This window comes from Pleurodeles waltl, chromosome 7 (genome assembly GCF_031143425.1).
Source record: "Pleurodeles waltl isolate 20211129_DDA chromosome 7, aPleWal1.hap1.20221129, whole genome shotgun sequence".
In the NCBI taxonomy this organism is placed as follows: Eukaryota; Metazoa; Chordata; class Amphibia; order Caudata; family Salamandridae; genus Pleurodeles; species Pleurodeles waltl.
Window position 1 is genome coordinate 1,156,177,793 of NC_090446.1, and position 19,838 is coordinate 1,156,197,630.

The 19,838-nt window shown below is 44.8% G+C and overlaps 1 protein-coding gene across 1 annotated transcript in view; it reads left to right on the plus strand.

Moving 5' to 3' along the window:
• MGAT5B (alpha-1,6-mannosylglycoprotein 6-beta-N-acetylglucosaminyltransferase B) overlaps positions 1 to 19,838 on the plus strand; it is a 676,434-nt gene that overhangs the window by 451,172 nt on the left and 205,424 nt on the right. The window contains exons 9-10 of the mRNA XM_069200246.1: positions 10,456 to 10,587; positions 14,234 to 14,367. Coding sequence (XP_069056347.1) covers positions 10,456 to 10,587; positions 14,234 to 14,367 — 266 coding nt within the window. The remainder of the gene's footprint in view (positions 1 to 10,455; positions 10,588 to 14,233; positions 14,368 to 19,838) is intronic.

The following is a 19,838-nucleotide window of genomic DNA, read 5'->3' on the forward strand; positions in this document are numbered from 1 at the left end:
AAGTGACTCCAGGGGCTTGGAGTAGACCTTGCCTCCTGTTTTGAAGCCCCAGGGACAGCAAAGGCTTCACCAAGCAGACCTGAGTCTACTTGCTGTGGACTCTAGCTTGCCAGAGGGTGCCATTCCAGTTCCTGGACCCCTGGAAGTGAATTCCTGGAGAAAAAGCAGCTTAACAATGCCGACTTCGCAAAGGACGCCGCTGCACAGACCAGCAGCACTGCTTGCCCCAGGGCCGTGAACCTCACTGAGTGCAATGAATCTGACGACCCTGTGAGCTGACGCCACTACCCGGAACCTTGACGCTGCCTGTCCCGAGGCCGTGGACCTCGTAGGAGTCCGACGACTTCATAGGCCTCACTGCAGCCACTGATCCCAACCAACTTCGCTGACACCGGAGTGTAGTAAGTCCAAAGTCCGTGAAGATCCCACACCATTGCAGCACCTTCGACCCTGTGACGTCATTGCACCCCTGTGAGCTTGCCATACTGCACCGTGACTCCGCTGGACTTCGCATCTGCCGAACGACTTTGCGTCTAATGTCGCTTCATCTCCACCGCCCTGTACTGAAGACCCGACTCTGCTGCACTACATCACAGTCCTTCTGTCCAGTGGCGCCGGAACCAATGCCGCATTGGACCCAGCGAAGCCGCTCTCCCCGACTCCGTGCACTGGCCTGTTTTCTACTTGTTTCTTAAGTTACTGAACCTGGGGATCGAACGACTCCATAAACGGCACCATTGGCGTTGTTGTGTAGGAAACGACTCGGTCACGACTCCGCATATTACCAACTTGCCGTATTTGTGCCTCAAGGCACTGTATTCTTGCTTTTAAATGCTAAATTTGTATTTTTAACTGTATATTGTGGATTTTTATTGTATTTGGCCTTTGTTATTTAGATAAAATATTTACTATTTTTTCTAAACCTGTGTTGTGTTCTTTTGTAGTGGTTCACTGTATTACTGTGTGTGTTTGTACAAATACTTAACACATCGTCTCTTAGTTAAGCCTACCTGCTCGTGCCAAGTTACCAAGGGGGTGAGCAAGGGATAACTGAGTGTGATTCTCCTTTACTCTGACTAGATTGAGGGTCCTTGCTTGGACAGGGGGTAACCTGACTGGCAACCAAAGACCCCATTTCTAACAACACCCAAACCATCCTCTCCCTGACGGACAAGATTACCACCTACAGAACAAATTTCACCAACTGAATGACCATGGTAGCAGAGTGGTTGAGAACAAACTGCCTTAAGGTCAATTCCTCCAAGACAGAATTTCTGATCCTTGGTAACTAGACCTTCCTCTGGGACTCCACCTGGTGGCTGTTAGAGGTGTGGCCAACACCCACCGACCACCCTAAAAACGTGGGATTTATCTTAGAAAAAAAACTCTTCATGTCAGCCCAAGTCATCACAATGATCACCTCCTGCTTCTACATCAAACACATGCTGAATACGATCTTCAAGTGGCTGCCACAGAACACTAGATGGACAGTCACCCAAGCACTCATCATAAGCAGGCTTGACAATTGTGATGCACTGTATGCCAGAATCTCCAAGCAACTCTAACAAAACCTCCAGACCTTCCAGAATGCCACCACAAGACTCACACTAGACCTCCCATACCACAACCACATCACATCACAACGTATCTCAAAGAGCTCCACTGGCTCCCCATTCCCAAACACAGCCAATTCAAATTACTCACTCACACTTAGAAAGCTCTACACAACATCGGACCAACTTACCATAACAACTTCATACGCTTTCACCAGTCGACCATACATCTACATTCTACCTCACTCTCGCATACACCCCCCTCATTCACAAAAACAAAGCAGGAGGTTTCTCCTTCTCTTACATCGCACCCAAAACAAGGAGTGACTTCCCCCAGCACAATAAGGCCCCCTCATCACTTCTTGAGTGCCTGCAAAAGAGGCAGAAGACCTGGCTCCTCAAATAACTCTACTGGGGTAATTCACCCACTGTTAGAAATGGGGTCTTTGGTTGGCAGTTATGTTACTCCCTGTCCAAGCAAGGACCCTCAGTCTAATCAGGGTAAGTCACACACAATCCAAATTATCCTGTGTCCACTCTCTGGTAGCTTGGCACTGAGCAGTCAGGCTTAACTTAGAAGGCAATGTGTAAAGTATTTGTGCAATAAATCGTACAATACCACCATATAATACCACAAAAATACACCACACAGTGTTTAGAAAAATATATAATATTTATTTGATAAGCTGCAGGTCAAAACATTTAAAATGCAATAAGTAGATGTTGAGATATCACTGTAAAAGTCTCTTTTAAATGTCTCTTAAAAACAATAAAGATCTCTTGCAAACACAAAGTACCTGGTTCGTGTTCAAAATCTCCACAAGAGACCGCAGAGGAGGCAATGCGTGGAAAACGGGGAGGTGTGCGTCGGTTTCGCCCCTTCACACATGGACTTGCGTTGTTATTTTCCATGCAGGAGAAGGCTTTGCATCAATCTCTGGCGCGTGGACTTGGTTCCTCTTCGGGTTGCGGGGTTTTCTGGCACCCTGGGGTCTGTGTGTGGAATCCTGGGCTTGCGGAGCGAAGTCACAAGCGATTTGTCAATCCATTGGGCGTTGTGTCGAATTTTCTCACGCTCGGCAGGCGCTGCGTTGATTCCTCTCTGGAAGTCATGCTGGGTCCTCCTGGGTCGGCTGTGTGTCGATCCGGTGGGCCGTGCGTCGAAGTTCCAGTCGCAACGCAGGCACTGAGTCGATCTTCTCCTTGCAAACTCACGCTGCGTCGTCCCAGTGCGGCGTGCAGTGAATTTCTCACTGCGGGGCAGGCTGTGTGTCGTTTTTAGCAGGCTGTGCATTGAATTTTCACCACACAAGGAGTCCAGTTGCAGGAATGAAGTGTTTTTGGTCCTGAGACTTCAGGGAACAGGAGGCAAGCTCTATCCAAACCCTTGGAGAGCACTTCTCAGCACAGCCAGGGAGCAGCAAGGCAGCAGGGCAACAGCAAGGCGGCAGTCCTTGTCAGAAAAGCAGTCCCAGTGAGTCCTTTGGGCAGCCAGGCAGTTCCTCTTGGCAGGTCTGGTTCAGGGATTCTTCAGCAGCAGGTTTCTTGTCCAGAAGTGTCTGTGAGGTAGAGTGTCTACCCCAAGAAGTGTCTAAAGTCTGTGGGTTTGGTGCTCTTCTTATACTCATTTGGCAGGTCTGAGACATGATTGCAGGGCTACTTATGTGGGTGGCGCAATCAGTGCTGCAGGCCCACTAGTAGCATTTGATTTACAGGCCCTGGACACCTCTAGTGCACTTTACTAGGAACTTACTAGTAGATCAAATATGCCAATCATGGATAAACTAATCAACAGTACAATTTACCCAGTAAGCATATGCACTTTAGCACTGGTTAGCAGTGGTAAAGTGCTCAGAGTTCAAAAGCCAACAAAAACAGGTCAGGAAAAATAAGAGGAAGGAGGCACAAAGTTTGGGGATGACCCTGCAAAAAGGGCCAGGTCCAACACCCACTTACCTGCTCAAGCATCTGTACACCCTCAGAGGTGATTATTGTGCTCTGCAAGTCTTCTTAACATAACTCTGAAGAGCAAGAGTAATCAAAAAGATGTGCTTCATGATAATGTGTACACCACATAGCCATACTGCGCCTACCTCCCTTGCACTCTCCTTGAAATTGTTTTAAGGCTGCAGGCACCTTCGTGTTGTGTATATTAGCTCATAAATACTCACTTCCTCGCTTTACTAGAGACGAGCTTCTGTGTTTTCTTATTCGCGCAACTCATACATGCATCACTAGGAACATTAAAACAAGCCAGCAAACAAACAAAAAACAATAAAAACGGGTGTAAGCAAAAACAGATTTAGTATAAATATAAACAGAAAACAGACCAATAAGGAAACAGGTCTGGCAAACGAAAATGCACCCGAACAAATAGACACGCTTACAACTGCCATCAAGCCCAAACACAGCCAAACAAAGAAATAAAAACACGCTTAGATTTGAGCAATGGAATAAAATTGAACAAACACAACATCCAATTTGCTATTAAAAGGCAAACAAAAAACGACGAATAATGAAACTAGCGCTATGTCATTTTGTAATTTGCATTGCTCGTACCATACGAAAAAGTTATTCGGTGGGGCTATGGTAACAAAGCTCTTGACTGGAGGGGATCGCGGGGCCGGACGCTGTCCGCTGCGGGTGGTGCTGAAGTGCCCAGGGCGCACAGCTCCATTTCTGTAGTGCTCAGGAGTCTGCGCAGCTGCCTTTCCTTCCAGCCAGACTCGAGCTGCCTGCACGTGGCTCTGTTCCAAGTCCAATCGTGTCTGGTTCACTACCTAAGGTGAAAGACTGCTTCTGCAATGGTTTGAGACTCCTGCCATCCATCACTGTGCCCCAGACCAGCGGGAGCCGTAAAGATGTTCTTTAATGTTTTTTTGAAGCCGCATGCACCCAGGGGACTGGAGGAGAGCTAGTTGTTGTTTTGTTATAAGTGGTGTTACAAGTACTGATGAGAACATTATTAGTATCATGCTTAGTGTTCTTATCTTTGTACTATTTTGATCGAAAAGATGATGATACAATAAGAGTATATTGTGTGCTCCTAATTTTCTGCTTCGTGACCCTAATTTAAGTTGTTTCTGTAATCTGTTTCTCCTCGCTAGCCTGCTATGCGCGTTCATGTCTACATGCTTCTGTCCCTTTACTGTTAATATTCAATGCTCGCCTGTCTGTGCCCACGAATGCTGTCTATTACGTGTGCAGGCTCGTCTGCCTTTATCGGTACACTCCAATCGTCATATTCTTTACTATCTGTGTGTTGACCATAGTCCACCCTCCTGCTGTCCGTGGTTCACACTGCTGGCTATTTGCCTGTTTGGTACCAGAATATCGTGGAGTTAATTTTGTTCTGCAGAAATATTTGACTACCAAAATATTCAGATAAGTATATATAGGGAAACATAGGTTTTCTTAACTCCAAATGTTTGGTTGGAAATGTCCCCTGAAGGGTGTCCAGTAGTTGTGAATCCCTGCCAAGAGAGTCAGACTGACTGTATTTTGTATCCTGGTTTTTGATTGTGGCTCTAGCCTCACACTTACCCAGTCGGTCCACAGAGGCCTAGGCCTGAACCCTACATGAGGGAGGTCCTGGACATGTCCTGTAACCTGGAGGAGCACACCAAGAATGCTGCTATCGAACTGCCAGTGGAATACTATCCCACTCATCGATTTAGTACGTAGAACAGTGATGGCAGCGTACCACGTTTTATGATTCATAGTTGTGATCAGACATTTTTACGTATGTCACTGGAGTGGAGGCCCTCTGGCCCACTTATGTGGAGTTTCACTTCTATATGCTTACCATGATCTTCCCGCTAACATCCCAACTGTATGTCTGCATGTGTGTATTGCTGACATTCCTGGAGAGATCTAGATACTGAAACGAGGAAAGAAGACACAAAACTCCTTCAGAAATTCAACTAGTCCTTTTGCTGAGCAAAGAGCTGATTAGTCTTCTTGAAAGTCTGCCATTTGTTAGATGATGGGAGTGAAGAGTGGGACTGCAGACTGTAGTGTACAAGGTAGGGCGGACCCCTTAGAATAGGTCCTGCCTTTTGTCTTTTCCTGAATATCATCCGTGTCCACCCCTTTCAATAGGAGCTGTTCACCAGGCTTAAAAACCTCCTGAGACACGGAAGAAGCTGCCAACCCTGCAGGAGCAGTAACTGTCCATAAGAGAGAGGAGCAAGCTGCAGCCTAATGCCCAAATGGTGGGATTTACTAGAAAAGGATAATGGTGGACAGTTATCTCCCTTTCCCAGTGTCGGCAGGCAGCAGTCTTGTCCCATGCCATTCCTGGCAGAAACAAGTGAAGATTACCAGACCGCCGGCGAGACTGTGATCATCGGCAATGTAACCTGAGCCGCTATGCCAAAAGACAAAATCTGATGTGACCTGAGCTGCATGCACCAGAGAGTGAGGCCTGTGTGGGGCATTGGCATCTGACTGAACACGCCTGTGTGTGGCCACACCAACCCTAGAACAGCTTCTGTGGCCCACGAGGGGCTGCACTGATCTGCAAACACCTGCTTACCCAGGTTGTGTGTGATTGTGAGTCTTCTGAAATAGCCACCCATGCCTTTGAGGGACCTTCCCAGTCCACAGAGGATGCAGAGCAGCTGCCCCTCAGAGATGTGCCTGCCTGAAGACGCCCTGACAACCAGCTGGCTCACTCTCTCTCAGAAGCAGAAGAGCGGGTGAGTGGAGGAAGAAACAGTCGGTCACACGACTGTGCTGACCTACACATGCTCTGATAAACCTTACCAGGTAAGATGACGTGAATGGTGATAGAGACTGTGCATGGAAAGACCTACTGGGATAATCTGAATCTGAGCTCAATCACAATTGATACCGGCCTTGGAAGGGAACTTCCTGGACCATAATGGGGGGACAGAGACCAATAGTCAATAGTGGGAAACAGTAAAGACAACCTCTAGCACCCAGGACACTAAGTTGCATCTTGTTTGTGTTGTGTGTGTAGTAGTTAGTTCTGGTGTACATTAAAATAATTTTCCTGAAAGTAAATTACCGGGTTGAACAATCATTTACTATGCTAATGTATGTTTGTTGAGAGCTGACTTCGAGAAACCCCACACTTCATCCCTGAGAAACCTGTGAAAGCTAGCCATCGTTTCCACACAGTGTCAAGTGCTAAAGGTGTACGTGTCCTAGTTTGCAAAGCCATAGTAGGAGGACTGTAGGATATCAGAGGTAACCAGCCTCAATCCCAGAGTTGAGGCACTGTAGCCCATGCTTAAAGCCCACCCTTCCAACTACCAACGCCACATATATAACATTGAGATAAATATATTGACAAGGTATGTAGATGTGAAGTTAGAACCTGTATGTTTATACTTAGCTATGTGTATTTAACTTGCGAATATTTTAGTAGAAGATATTTTGGCTACTACATTCTTGTTGGATGGTGCTAACATTCACAATATTCTGACAAAAATGTCTGTATACTCTCTATATTCTATATTCTTTTCAACTTGTATCATTGCTGCCCATTTGTATATTTTACTAGGGGTCTTTTTATAGCTTGGACCTGTTCAGAGAGGCTCAAGATGCAATTTACACAAGAACAGGGATATCCAACCCAAATGTTAGATTACATGGTTCACGTGAGCGGATTTACTTGGCTCAATAGTAGTAATTCCCTGCTTGGAGATTTGTGTCAAAGGAGAATGGTAAGGAGAATTATCCCACAGGAAGCAGTAAAATGGTGAAGAGATTGCCGTGGTAGTTTGTTTTACCACCCTTGTGTACACATGGGGAAGGTCTTTTTCCTTGCACAGTTCAGTTTTTGAGTCTTTTGAATGTAATTTTCACCAAGGGCACAATTAAAGGTGCAGCAAGCATCACAGACGTGGAGCTTGCTTGTTTGCTTCTTAAGGACTCAATATATATGGATTAGTGACTTTATTCATCACACTTCCTATCTTGAACAGAATAAAGGCTGAAAAGGTAAAAAGGTTTAAGGCGTTAACCAGGCTTTAGTGGCAAGGCTGCTCAGCAGATCACCTCTACAGTCTACATGAAAAAGAAACTTGAAATGTGGCGTGGAAGTTAATAGTGAAATATAAGCCTGGTTACATGGAGGAGGATGATGTTAAACTAAACAGTTTAATCTATTTACTAAACATGACCATTGAAGAAAAGATAAGGCTCCATGTAGAAGCCAATGGACTTGCAGAGGTTATGAGGGAAGACAATGAGATTAATAATGTCAAGCCAACCTAGACCTGTGGTTGCAGAGAGTCCCTGCTGACCAGGGCGGGTGCAACCTTTGCTTGGTTAAGTATACAGTGTACAGCTGACATTTGAGGTTAAATGGTAGCGGGGCAGGGTCCGAGACACTTAATGCCAATGGCCAAAGATATTTGAGATGAAGTTGAGTGTTGCTGTTTTATTGGTGCTGGATAAAGCTCATTGTAGAGGCTGAGTAGCATAGGAGGCAGGTATTGCGCTCTGGTGCATACCCCACATGACTTAGTGTGATGACGATCTAAATTAGTGCCTTCAAAACAAATTGTGTCTGAGTGAAAGGTGGAGATCCCTTTAACATCAGCAATATAATACTTATATGTGATCAATAGGTGTTAAGAGGGGTCTCTTGTCAGCAGTGCTGAAAACCACCAATAGGTCAGGAAGTGCTAGGAGGCAATGGCCCTTGTTGTTAGTATTTTTGCACCAGCTGGATAGGGGAAGTCTTAGAACTATAGTAAACAGCATTAATATTGTACATATGAGTTCATGTGAGCGTACTTTTTGTGCACACTCCAGCTGATCCCCGTGGGTGACAGTGCATGCATGGCCTAGAAGGGGCAGTGTAATCACAGGTTTCGCCTAGGAGTGGAAGGGCAGGTTTATGGTCTGCATGGACAGAGTTTTGCTATAGCGTACTCGCCATGTGTAGTTGTGAGCAATGACCGTCAAAAAAACATTGGATTAAAATAATGCACCATGCAATTTGAAAAATGGTGTTAAATATCACTTGAGTGCAAATTACCACTACCCGAGAAGTGACTCTGGCCAAAACCATTTTTCTTTATTGTTTGTTGGACTGTTGCCTACTCTAGTGATTCCTTATAGACAGGGCTACTGAAATTATACTATCTGGGGCTGCAGTATTTTCCGTAAAATTGTGAATTTAGTTGCTGCATTTGACATAACCTGTCACCTACTGTATATATTTTTTTAATTGTTTCTAGGTCAAATGGATCAGGAGTTACTGAAAATGTACATTTTCTTGCTGCATAATTTAGTCAACCCTGCCACATCATTTGTTCCTTTCCTGTGGCATAATTACAGTGGCTTTGTTGGTAGACCAATCTCCATTACGTCTTGAGCTTGCCCTGGCATCAGACATGTCTTTTCTTCCTTTTCTTGTGAACGTTGTATCCATTTCTGGTAGTCATGTATGAATGAGTGAATAAGAATGTTTGTATAGTAAGTCATTATGAATTCCGGAAAGGGTTTAGAAAAGTACCCCCCCACCCCCAACACACACACACCTTGCAGCGCTGTATGGTCAATTCAATGTTGTCTGTATAGACTTCTGCTTCTGATGTTCCCTCCTCATGGCATCTTCCAAGTTGCTGTCCATAAAATTGTCCAGAAACATGAAGTTAAATTACAACGACTCTTTTCGCAAATTGCACTCCGTCTACAGCCCCAAACCCAGAATTATCTCTTCTCTGATGGAGGCTTTAAGATCTGTGAGTGACTCACCCCGTTAAAATGGGCTGAGGTTGCTGAGGACTTTTATTCAGTCCATTTGAATAGCTTCGTTGATGAGTGCTGGTGAGTTTCTAAGCACGTTGTGACAACGCATGATTCTTTATGAACTTCACAGGCACCTAATATGAAGCTGAGATTTATTTTTATGATAACAAATTCTAAACTTGAAAAACATTTTTTTAAAGAAATTAAAGCATAGCCATGCACGTGCGTTCCCCTTGATGACCTCTCTCTGTGTTTTCATTATCACACATTCTAAAAGTAAAATATTACAGCAAAAATGATAGTTCTTGAAATAAAGTAGTTGTATTTTCCAATTCACATATTGTGAACACCAAGTGTCTCTATTTGGCTTGTACTTGAAAATATTAAAGCATATGATGGCTTTATAATTTATGTTTTTAATACAAACTTTAGTATTTACCCGGGGTCCAAGCCCTTGTGAAATGTCATATTCATTTTTATTTTAGGTTCATATTAGGTAGAGACCAGGGTCATATCAGCAACACCATTTTAGTGGTGCCTAGTCCGAGGAGCTGGTAGGGAATCGTGAGATGAAGCGGAGATTGTTGATGGGCAAGTTATTGGAATTAATTGCCGCAGCTCTTGACCTAAAGAAACAAAACAAAAAAATCTTATTTTCATGAATGTCACAAAGTCTTTATTTTTGCTGGAAAGTTTGTAAATTTAGCAGCGTCACGAAATGCAGACGTTGTGACCCACTCACATGTTTTCCGGTAGAAACACAGTTTACTTATCACTAGGCAAGACAGCCATTTAAATTAATCTCGCTATATTTTTAACAAAACAGCTAGAGCCTCGCAAAGGCAGATTATTGGTACTTCCGTTTCAGCATATAAGCACAGTTGCACATGGTGATATTTAGATTCGGCCTATCACTTGAATATTTCAGTGGTGTAACAAAGGCCCCACGGTGCTGGGGGTGGGGTGGTGGGGGAGGTGTCGAGCTCCAGGGGGGCCCTCGGCACAGTACTCTGGCCTGAGAGCCTCTGAGTGAGTCCGGTGGGGCCCCCCATCATGTACTTTGTGGGGGCTGGGGCCTAGGGGGGGGGGGGTCAAGTTTCGTTACGCCTCTGGAATATTGTTTATTTATCTTGAACAGTATGCTAAACGGAACATTCTTCCTTCTTTCCAGTGCTCTAGGTGTTCCTCCAGGAAGAGGAAGCTGCCCGCTGACTGACCCTTTGCACTATGACCTCATCTACACAGACTACCATGGGATGCAGCAAATGAAGCATCATATGGGCATCTCCTTCAAGAAATACAGGTGAGGACTGGTACCTGTCAAAGAAATAGAAGTGAGAGTGATGGGGTTTATCATTAAAGTGCGCTGAGGTGTGTGGCCTGTTAATAAAACGATGCTGAGAGGCGAGACAAGATCATGACTGCAGGTAAGAAACTGGACCATAGCATCAAATGGAGGGGAAGATGTTGGCTTCGTCTTGAAGAAGGACTAGGGCAGCCATCCAAAAAATGCATGTGAGAATGGGGCCTAGCTGAGAAATGCGTGTGAAAAGGATGAGATCTCTTTCGAGACAGACAGCGAAGGGCGTGGGCCTGTCTAGAAAATGCAAAGTAGGGAGCAAGGCCTCTCTCTGAAATAAATGCGATTGGACCAGACTTATACATGAAAATGCTGATGAAGGGGTGTGAGTTCTGCTTTATGAAAGACCAATGAGGGGTCAGGACGTATCCACAATGAAGGCGGTTTGGTGGACTTCTCCTTAAGTGATTATACATAATTTGCATGTCGTCCCTTCAAGAACGACAGGTAAAAGGGGCTTCTATTTGAAGACAGAGAGCATCTTGTCCTTCAAGGGACACAGAGGAGTGGGATGGCACTCATCGCCCAGGCAGGCCGGGACAGGCCCGATCCCTGGAACGGCCTGTGTTTTACTTTCAACAGTGAGACTCTGATAGGTGAAGAAGTGATGCTCCGGGGCTATGTAAGGCAGGGAGGCAGCGCCTTTTCCTACAGATGTACAACTGAGGGTAGTACTTTACCATTATAAATCACAGGTGAGGGGTAGAGCTTTTACATGAAAAAACTGTGAGTGTGGAGCACCTTCTTGACAAAGCCTGCAGAGGGCTACAGGTAAAGAACAGGGGTGTTATTTATTAAAGTCAGGCACGAGGCCGATGAAATAGGTGATGGGAAATAGGATGCTGCTTTATTAAATATGGGCCTAATATAGGAGTTTTTTTCTATTGAATATAGATGGTATGTGGCACTTCTGTTTTAGTAAGTACAGATGCGATGGGGGGATCTTCTGTATCAAGAACGGGTTAGATGTGGCGCCTCAAAAACTTTTTTTTAATACATATGACATGTGGGCGTATATTTTATTAAATTCACATCAGATGTGGTGCCTCCACTGAATTAACGACAGGTCAGATAAGGGCCTCTAATTTATTAAAGACAGATGTTATGAGGGACGTCTGCTATTTTAAAGACAGAATGTATGTGAGGCCTCCAATGTAATAAACAGCAATGCTGTAAACACTAATACTGCTGTATTAAATAAATAAAGGTGAGACCTAAAACTTTGATATAAACAATGCAGGTGATGTGTGGGGCTCTGGTGTATTTAATACAGGTGAGGAGCGAGGCATTTAATTTACTCTGCAGATGCAATAGGTGGACTCTGATGTATTTATTGCAGGTGAGAGGTAAGGCATTTAGATTACTGAAAGTGCTTGTGGGGGCATGCCATTTACTAAGTTCCGATAGGTGTGTGGCCTTTGTTGTATTTAATACAGGTGAGAGAATTAATTTAGTAAAAGTTGAGGAGATGCCTAGCCTCTGCTCTATTTAACACAAGTGATGGGTAAGGCATTTTTTTCTCTAAATACAGGTGAGTCGTGTGACCTCTGCTGCATTGAACACAAGTGAGCTATTTAGCCAATGCTTTTTTAAGTACAGGTGCGGTATTTGGCTTCTGCAGCATTAATTACAGGGGAGATGTGTGATCTCTGCTCTATTTAACCCGGGTGAGCTGTGAAGTAATTCATTTACTAAATGCAGGTGACATGTGGCCAGTGATGTGTTCTATACCGGTGAGAGGTGTGGCATTTAATTTACCAGACACAGTTGGGATGTATGGTCTCATATGTATTTAATACAGGCGAGAGATTTAATTTACTAAAGACAGATGAGATGCGTGGGCTCTGCTGTTTTAAAAGAGATATGCGATGAGACATTCAATTTCCAAATGCAGATGAGATATGTGGCCTCTGCTGTATTTAATACAGGTGAGCGGTGAGTCATTTCCAGTGTTAAATGCATATGAGATTTTAAGTTTGTGATTATTCAATACAGGTGACAAGAGAGGCATTTAATTTACTAAATTCATTTGAGATGTGTGGCCTCTAATGAATTGAATACAGGTGAGAGATTTAATTTACTAAATACAGATGAGATGTGTGGCCTCTGCTGTTTTAGCTACAGGTGAGATGCGTAACCTCTGTTGTATTAAATACAGGGGAAGTTTGTGACCTCTGCTGTATTTAATACGGGTGAGCAGCGAAGCATTTAATGTGCTAAATGCAGATGGGAAATGTGGCCTCGGATCTCATTAATACAGGTAAGCAGTGAGGCATTTGATATACTACATGCAGATAAGAAATGTTGCCTCGGCTATATTTATTACAGATGAGCAGTGAGGCATTTTCTTTCCTAAATGCAGGTAAAATATGTGCACTCTGCATTATTAAATGCAGGTGAGATGTTGCGACTGATGTATTAAAAACAGGTGACATATGTGGCCTCCGCAGTAGTAAATGCAGGTGAGATGGATAGCCTCTGCCTATTGAACACAGGGGAGATGTTTTACATACAGAAGAGATGAGTGGCCGCTGCTAATATGAAATACAGATGAGAAGTGAGAAATTTAATTTACTAAATGCAGGTGTGCTATGGGCCCTCTGCTCTATTAAATACAGGTGAGATGCGTAGCCTTTGTTCCATTAAATACAGGTGTAATATGTGACTGTTGCAGTATCACATACAGAAGAGATATGTGGCCTTTGCCAGTGATAAATACAGATGGGATGTGAGGGAGATTCTGTATTAAATATAAGTGAGATGTAGGCCTCTGCTGTATTAAGTACATATGTTACCTGGTGTATAGATGTTTTCACCCTGGACGAAGTTTATTTTTGCCATTCCATCCGAAGAAACGAGGCCAGATTTTCTGCTGCGTTTAGGGGTGTATTGGCAAAAAAACACAGAATAAAAAACACACACACATAGACTGATGATCTGCAAAGCTTAGAAAATAAACAAAATGAGTAAGAACTAGCACATAGCATCCCAGGATGTTAGGATAAGGACAGGACAGGCCTGGAGTATTGGTAAGTTAGCAATGAACAGTGTCACTAGGTGAATTTGTGAAAACGAGGAGACATGGTGAACCTTGGACACCTATGACTGGAACGCACATGCAAGAACAAGGCTCTTTCCTTAGAAAGCGATAAAGTGAGCCTGCTCGGGGGCCTCACAAGACAATCAGAGATCTGCCAACACCTGCAAGTGTGCGGCTGGTGTTGTTTGCGGCTTCTCTGGTTAGAAACACAGCTTTAGGGTTGGAGTGGATCTGTTGCCATTGCTGGCCATCAGATTGTCCCTGCGTCCTACACAGTGATGTGTGTCCAGTCCCCAGGTACTCACCCAATTGCTTTATATTTGAAGCATAGCAGTAACAGTATTTGAGATAAGTACAATGGGCGGTGAGGTGTGGATGCTGGCGGATGAGAGAAGAGACATACAGCACAATTAGAAGACCTCACCTCTACCCGAAACGTTGTTCATAGTTTGGGGTGCAGTGCTGACTTCCAGACTGTGCTGCCTTGTGATATGCCTGCATTTGGCCTGACCTTGTGCTTGCACCCACATTTTTTCCTTTCTTTGTTAGGTGCCATGTGCGTGTCGTGGACACCTTTGGGACAGAGCCAGCCTATAACCACGAGGAATATGCGACACTTCACGGGTTCAGGACCAACTGGGGCTACTGGAACTTGCACCCCCAGCAGTTCATGACTATGTTCCGTAAGTCAAACAACATGTGTCCTGCTGGAGGACCACTCCACCCTTCCTCGGGACTTGAAGTCCCTCTGAGACCAAAGTGCATGTGGTGTGTTTGAAAGTGTGAGAGTGATTTTATTTGTAGTGGTTTGCAGTGCTTCGGGCTGCTCACACAAGGGCGTGTGTGTCTGTGTGTGCCTATGAATGCTCAAATAAAAGAGTGTAAACACACACCCGTATTTCACTGCTGTATAAATGTAACACTTCTACAGTTACTAAAAAATACATTTTACTAATTAGTGGTAACTAAATAGTTAATCATTGAACAACTTCCAGAACAGAGAGTGCGGCCATGAACAAGGATTGCATTTATAAATGTTTAAATTGTAACCAACAATTGTATAAATGTGCTCGGTGCTCTGCTGCTCAGTGCTCACACAGTGAGATGATATAAGAACACTTAAAACGTGTATCTTTAAGTAGGAGCAAAAGGCTATACAAAGAACAGAAAATAGCATTGGGGTAAAACATATGATTCCTGGTTATCAAGTGTAGATTAGTCAGAATAAAAAAAAACTCCTGGTCGAACTGTCCACACTGTTGATGATGTTTCGACCCGTTTATGATTCTAGGGTCCTCACCAGGATGAAACAATATCCAGAACATATGCATGAGCTGAGTTTCATGCTTGCCAGGTCAAAGCAAGGATGAGACAAACGGGTCCTTGTGTCTGAGTATTAGGTGCTCTTGAGACAACCAGTAAATGAAATGAATGAAAAGATAATAAAGGAAAATATAGGCTCGTGCCAGGAGTTAATTTCTGAATACAATGCATGGACTTTAAAGATGCACGCAGAAATACACTAACCAACATCCTCTTCACACATCCTGCGTCAATGTGCTTCCTTGAAGACTTTAAGAAATAGAGAAACAGCTGAAACAAATACTAAGAATCCACACTCCTGTAAAAATAATGAGAAAAAGAAAGATTCACGCGATCTTGCAAAAGATCATGTAGTGGGGCCAGATGACCAGAATAGTAATACAAAGTCTTTCTGGAGAAAGATAGCCCAAGACATTGGTAAAGTGGTAATGGCAATGAACTGAGATGTACTGGCTATAGCTGGATCTCACGGTGCCCACAGATATGGAAGGAAAAAACTATCCAGGTACATTTAGGTGCACGATTTTGATGCCATCTTCTACCGTCCAGAAGCTACCATCAACACCTTGGCCCTAATCTTCTCCCAAATAAAACACAGTCAACTCCCAGCCTGGACTCTCCCTCTTGTCAGGACCATATTAAAAATCACAGCAACACAAAAATTCTGGATTGTGTGTGTGTGGTAACCCGCTTTGTAGAAAAACCTACAATCTAGTCAGTAACGGTTGATCAATGTGCTTGATACAGAGTAAATGGCTGTCATAAAAACCCCATTTAGCAACAACCATTGCCTTGAGGAAACAGCATTCTCCTACCAACTCAAGGGGGTCAAAGACCATGTGCTATTGTGATGGATAAGACCATCACCCTCGGACACGTGCACCAGAGGCATGTCTCAAGGAAAAATGCATTGATGTACCATTTTGGACCTTCAGTCTATGAGCAGAGTGACAGGTCAGTGCTGAGGACAAAAATAATCACCACCAAGGACCGCAGTAGTAACCAAACATCCAACAAAGTCTTGGTGCCCAGGAGCAACAACCCGAGAACACTGGGACTAGTGAAGGCCTTAAACATGGGCACATATACACAGAGGCACGCACACAAGCACATATATCTTAATCAAGGAAATACAGAGCGGAGAGACACGGTTTCACGCAAGCACACACTACATTTACAAAAAGGCATACTACACACTTACAGGTACACAAAGAGGGTCACACACACACACACCTCCCCCTCCACCCAATTCTATGAAATATAGGGCCAGATGTAGGTAAGTTTGGGATTGCGACTCGCAAATTGCGAGTTGCAATCCCATATGCAGAATGGTGTCCCTGACACCATCTGCGAATCGCAAGGGGGTTGCAAAGACACACCTCATTAATATTAATGAGCTGGGTCGCAATTTGCGACCCCCTTGCGATACCCTAAATTCACAGGGATGGTGGCCTGCTGGAGACAGCAGACCACCATGTCTGTGACTGCTTTTTTAATAAAGCAGTTTTTGTTTTTGTATTGCAGCCCGTTTTCCTTAAAGGAAAACGAGTTGCAATACACTCGGGAAAATGAAACCATTTGGTTTCATTTTTTCAGAGCAGCCAGTGGTCCATTGGACCACTGCCTGCTCTGAAAAAATATTTTGGGTGACATTCACAAAGGGGAAGGGGTCCCATGGGTACCCCTTCCCTTTTGCGAATGAGTTAGCACCCACTTCACATGGGTGCTAACTGCGAATTGCTTTGCGACTGCGTTCGCGGTCACAAAGCAATTCTGCATCGTGGTGCGACTCGCAAATAGGAAGGGGAACACCCCTTCTTATTTGCGAGTCACATTCCCATTTTGCGAGTCGGTACCGACTCGCAAAATGGGAATGTGCATCGCGATGCCCTTTTTGCGTGGCGCAAACTGCGAATTTCACAGTTTGCGCCATGCAAAACGGCTCCTACATCTGGCCCATAGAGTAGACAAAGAGACACTCTTTCGCCCAGACACGTGCACACATCTGCACAATCACACACAAACACACACAGGTGCACACACCTCTCAACTGGGAATTGCCAAGTAGACAAACACCCAACTATCAGTTGGGAAATAACGAGCAGCCACATCTCAAACTTGTAAGAAAAGACACACACACGGATCTTAGTCTAGGAATTATAGTGAAGACAAATAGGCACACACAGAGCCCCCTCTCTCCTTACATCTCGTTCCTTGGCTCTTGTACCCACTCTCTACCTCTTCTCCCTCTCGTGCCTGCCTTTGGAAAGCCTGCGCCACCTGCCCTCCCAATGCCTGCTGCAAGAGGGGCAGTGCCATCTCTCTGCCGTCCCGTGACCGCCCCCTTTCTTCGCAGGCATTAGCGGGTTTTCCCTGATCCCTGAATGTCTTTGCCATCACTTCCCTGCAGGGGCAATGCTGCTTTATGGCCGTGCTCATTTGAACTTGCTTAAATATTTTACTGCCTTGCCTGCGCAGATTTCGTAATTATGTTTTTTTTTAACTGACTCGGGCAGTTTGTCCACATCGGGGAATATTCACTGCCGGGCTTTAGCATTACTATTTTAATTAATTTCCAACTTCCCGACGTTAATAAACACGTTAACACAATATACAGCAACAGATTAAAAAGCGAATGTGAATGTAACATCATTAGTAAGGCATGCTCATTCATCTAGGTCAGTACCAGTGTCTGCTGCAGTCAGTATACACAAAGCTACGTGGGCAAATTTAACTGCCCACTTCTAACCTTTCTGTTTTGACGTGAACTGAGGGCCCGAGAGGCAAGTTTCAAACACACACACACAGTCTCACACTCCCAAACTTACTCACACAAACACGCACACTTTACTTCTTCCTCCATTCCTCTTTCACGCACAATCCTCTCACACACGCTCTTTCTAACACACACATGCTCTCTCTCACACACACACACACTCTATCTCACACGCACACACACACGCGCGCACACCGTAACATCCCCATTTTGCTCTCACACACACACACACACACACAAATGCTCTTTATCACTCTTCCTGTCTATGTCACAGTCTCGCAGACTTAACCATCTTGCCCTCTGTTTCTCTCCCGTAAAACCCCTCTCTCTCTCTCCCACCTGCTGGATTCTTGAAAAAACTATACAGAATTCGAAATAATTAAATACACCCAGTGCTTAATTTGTAAATAAAAAAGTACTGGTGCCCAAAGCTCTCCTTTGAAACAAGCGGCTGCTGTATTTAAATGTGTGAGCACAATGCTGAGGCAGCATAATCCTGAAGCCATCTTGGGCCTCTTTAATCCATTTACAGCCACTTCCTGCCCCTTCTGCTCACTCTTGCAATCAGTCAATCAATACTTCTATAGCATGACTAATCAGTCTTAGGGTCTCAAGGCGCTGTTTGTGGGTGTGCTGCTTAATTGAGATCCTTCCTGAACTGCTTCATTGATGCGGTCTGTCTGAGTTTGAGAGGTTGCGTGTTCCATGTCTGGGCTGCAAGGTAGGAGAAGGATCTTCTTCCTGCTGTGCTATTTTGGATCTTGGGAACGGCTGTGAGGATGAGTTGGGAAGAACTGAGTTTTCTGTTGGGTACGTAGAAGGTGAGGCAGTGGTTGAGGTAGGCCCGTCTTGTGTTGTGTAGTGGCTTGTAGGTGTGTATCAGAAGTTTGTAGGTGATGCGCTTGTTCACTGGGAGCCAGTGTAAGTTTCTGAGGTGGGAGGAGATGTGACTGTGTCGCAGGATGTCTAGGATGAGCCTGGCTGCTGCATTCTGGCTTCTTTGTAGTTTTGATTGCAGTGTCTTGGTGATGTTACCATAGGGTGCGTTGCAGTAGCACGGCTTGCTGCTGACGAGTGCATTGGTGACTGTCCTCCTCCTCTCGGTGGGGATCCACTTGAAGTTCATTCAAAGGAGTCAAAGGGTATGGAAGCATGATGACAAGGTGGTGTTGACTTGGCGGGTCATGGATAGAAAGGAGTACAGCCCGATGCCCAGATTGCATGTGTGTTCTGTGAGAGCGGGGGAGTTTCCAGATGTGGTGGGCCACAAGGAGTTGTTCCAGGCAGAGGGGATGGAGCGGATTACAAGGATCTCCGTCTTGTCCGAGTTGAGTTTGAGGCAGCTGGCTTCCATCCATGCGACGACTGCTCTCATCCCATTGTGGAAATTTCTCTTGGCCTTTACTGGATCTTCTGTCATGGAGATGATCAGTTGGGTGTTGTCGGCATAGGAGACGATGTTTAGACCATGTTGTCTGATGATCTTGCTGAGCGGGGCCATGTAGATGTTGAAGAGTGTCAGGCTAAGTGATGATCCTTGGGGGACTCCGCAGCATGTTTCCTTGGGTTACGATGTGAACGCTGGTAGTCTGACACTGTGCTCTTCTGGCGAGGAAGGATCTGATCCATTCCAGTGCTTCGTTGCAGATACCGGTGTCATGGAGTCTGGCACAGAGGGTGGAGTGGGAGACGTTGTTGAATGCGGCAGAGAAGTCAAGGAGGATGTGTCTCTGTGGTCTAGTATGGAGTGTATCTCGTCGGTGGCTGCTATGAGTACTGTTTCGGTGCTGTGGTTGCTCCTGAATCTGGATAGGGATGAGCCTATGAACTAATGAGTCTCAAGGAATTCAGTGAGTTGCTGGTTGACAGCCTTTTCCATTACTTTGGGTGGAAAAGAGAGCAGAGAGATATGTCTGTAATTCGTCAGGTCCCTTGGGTCAGTGAAAGGTTTCTTGAGTAGCATGTTGATCTCGGCGTGCTTCCAGTCGCATGGGATGGTGGCAGTCTCAAAGGATCAGTTGATAGTCCAACAGAGCTCAGATACTATGGTGGTGC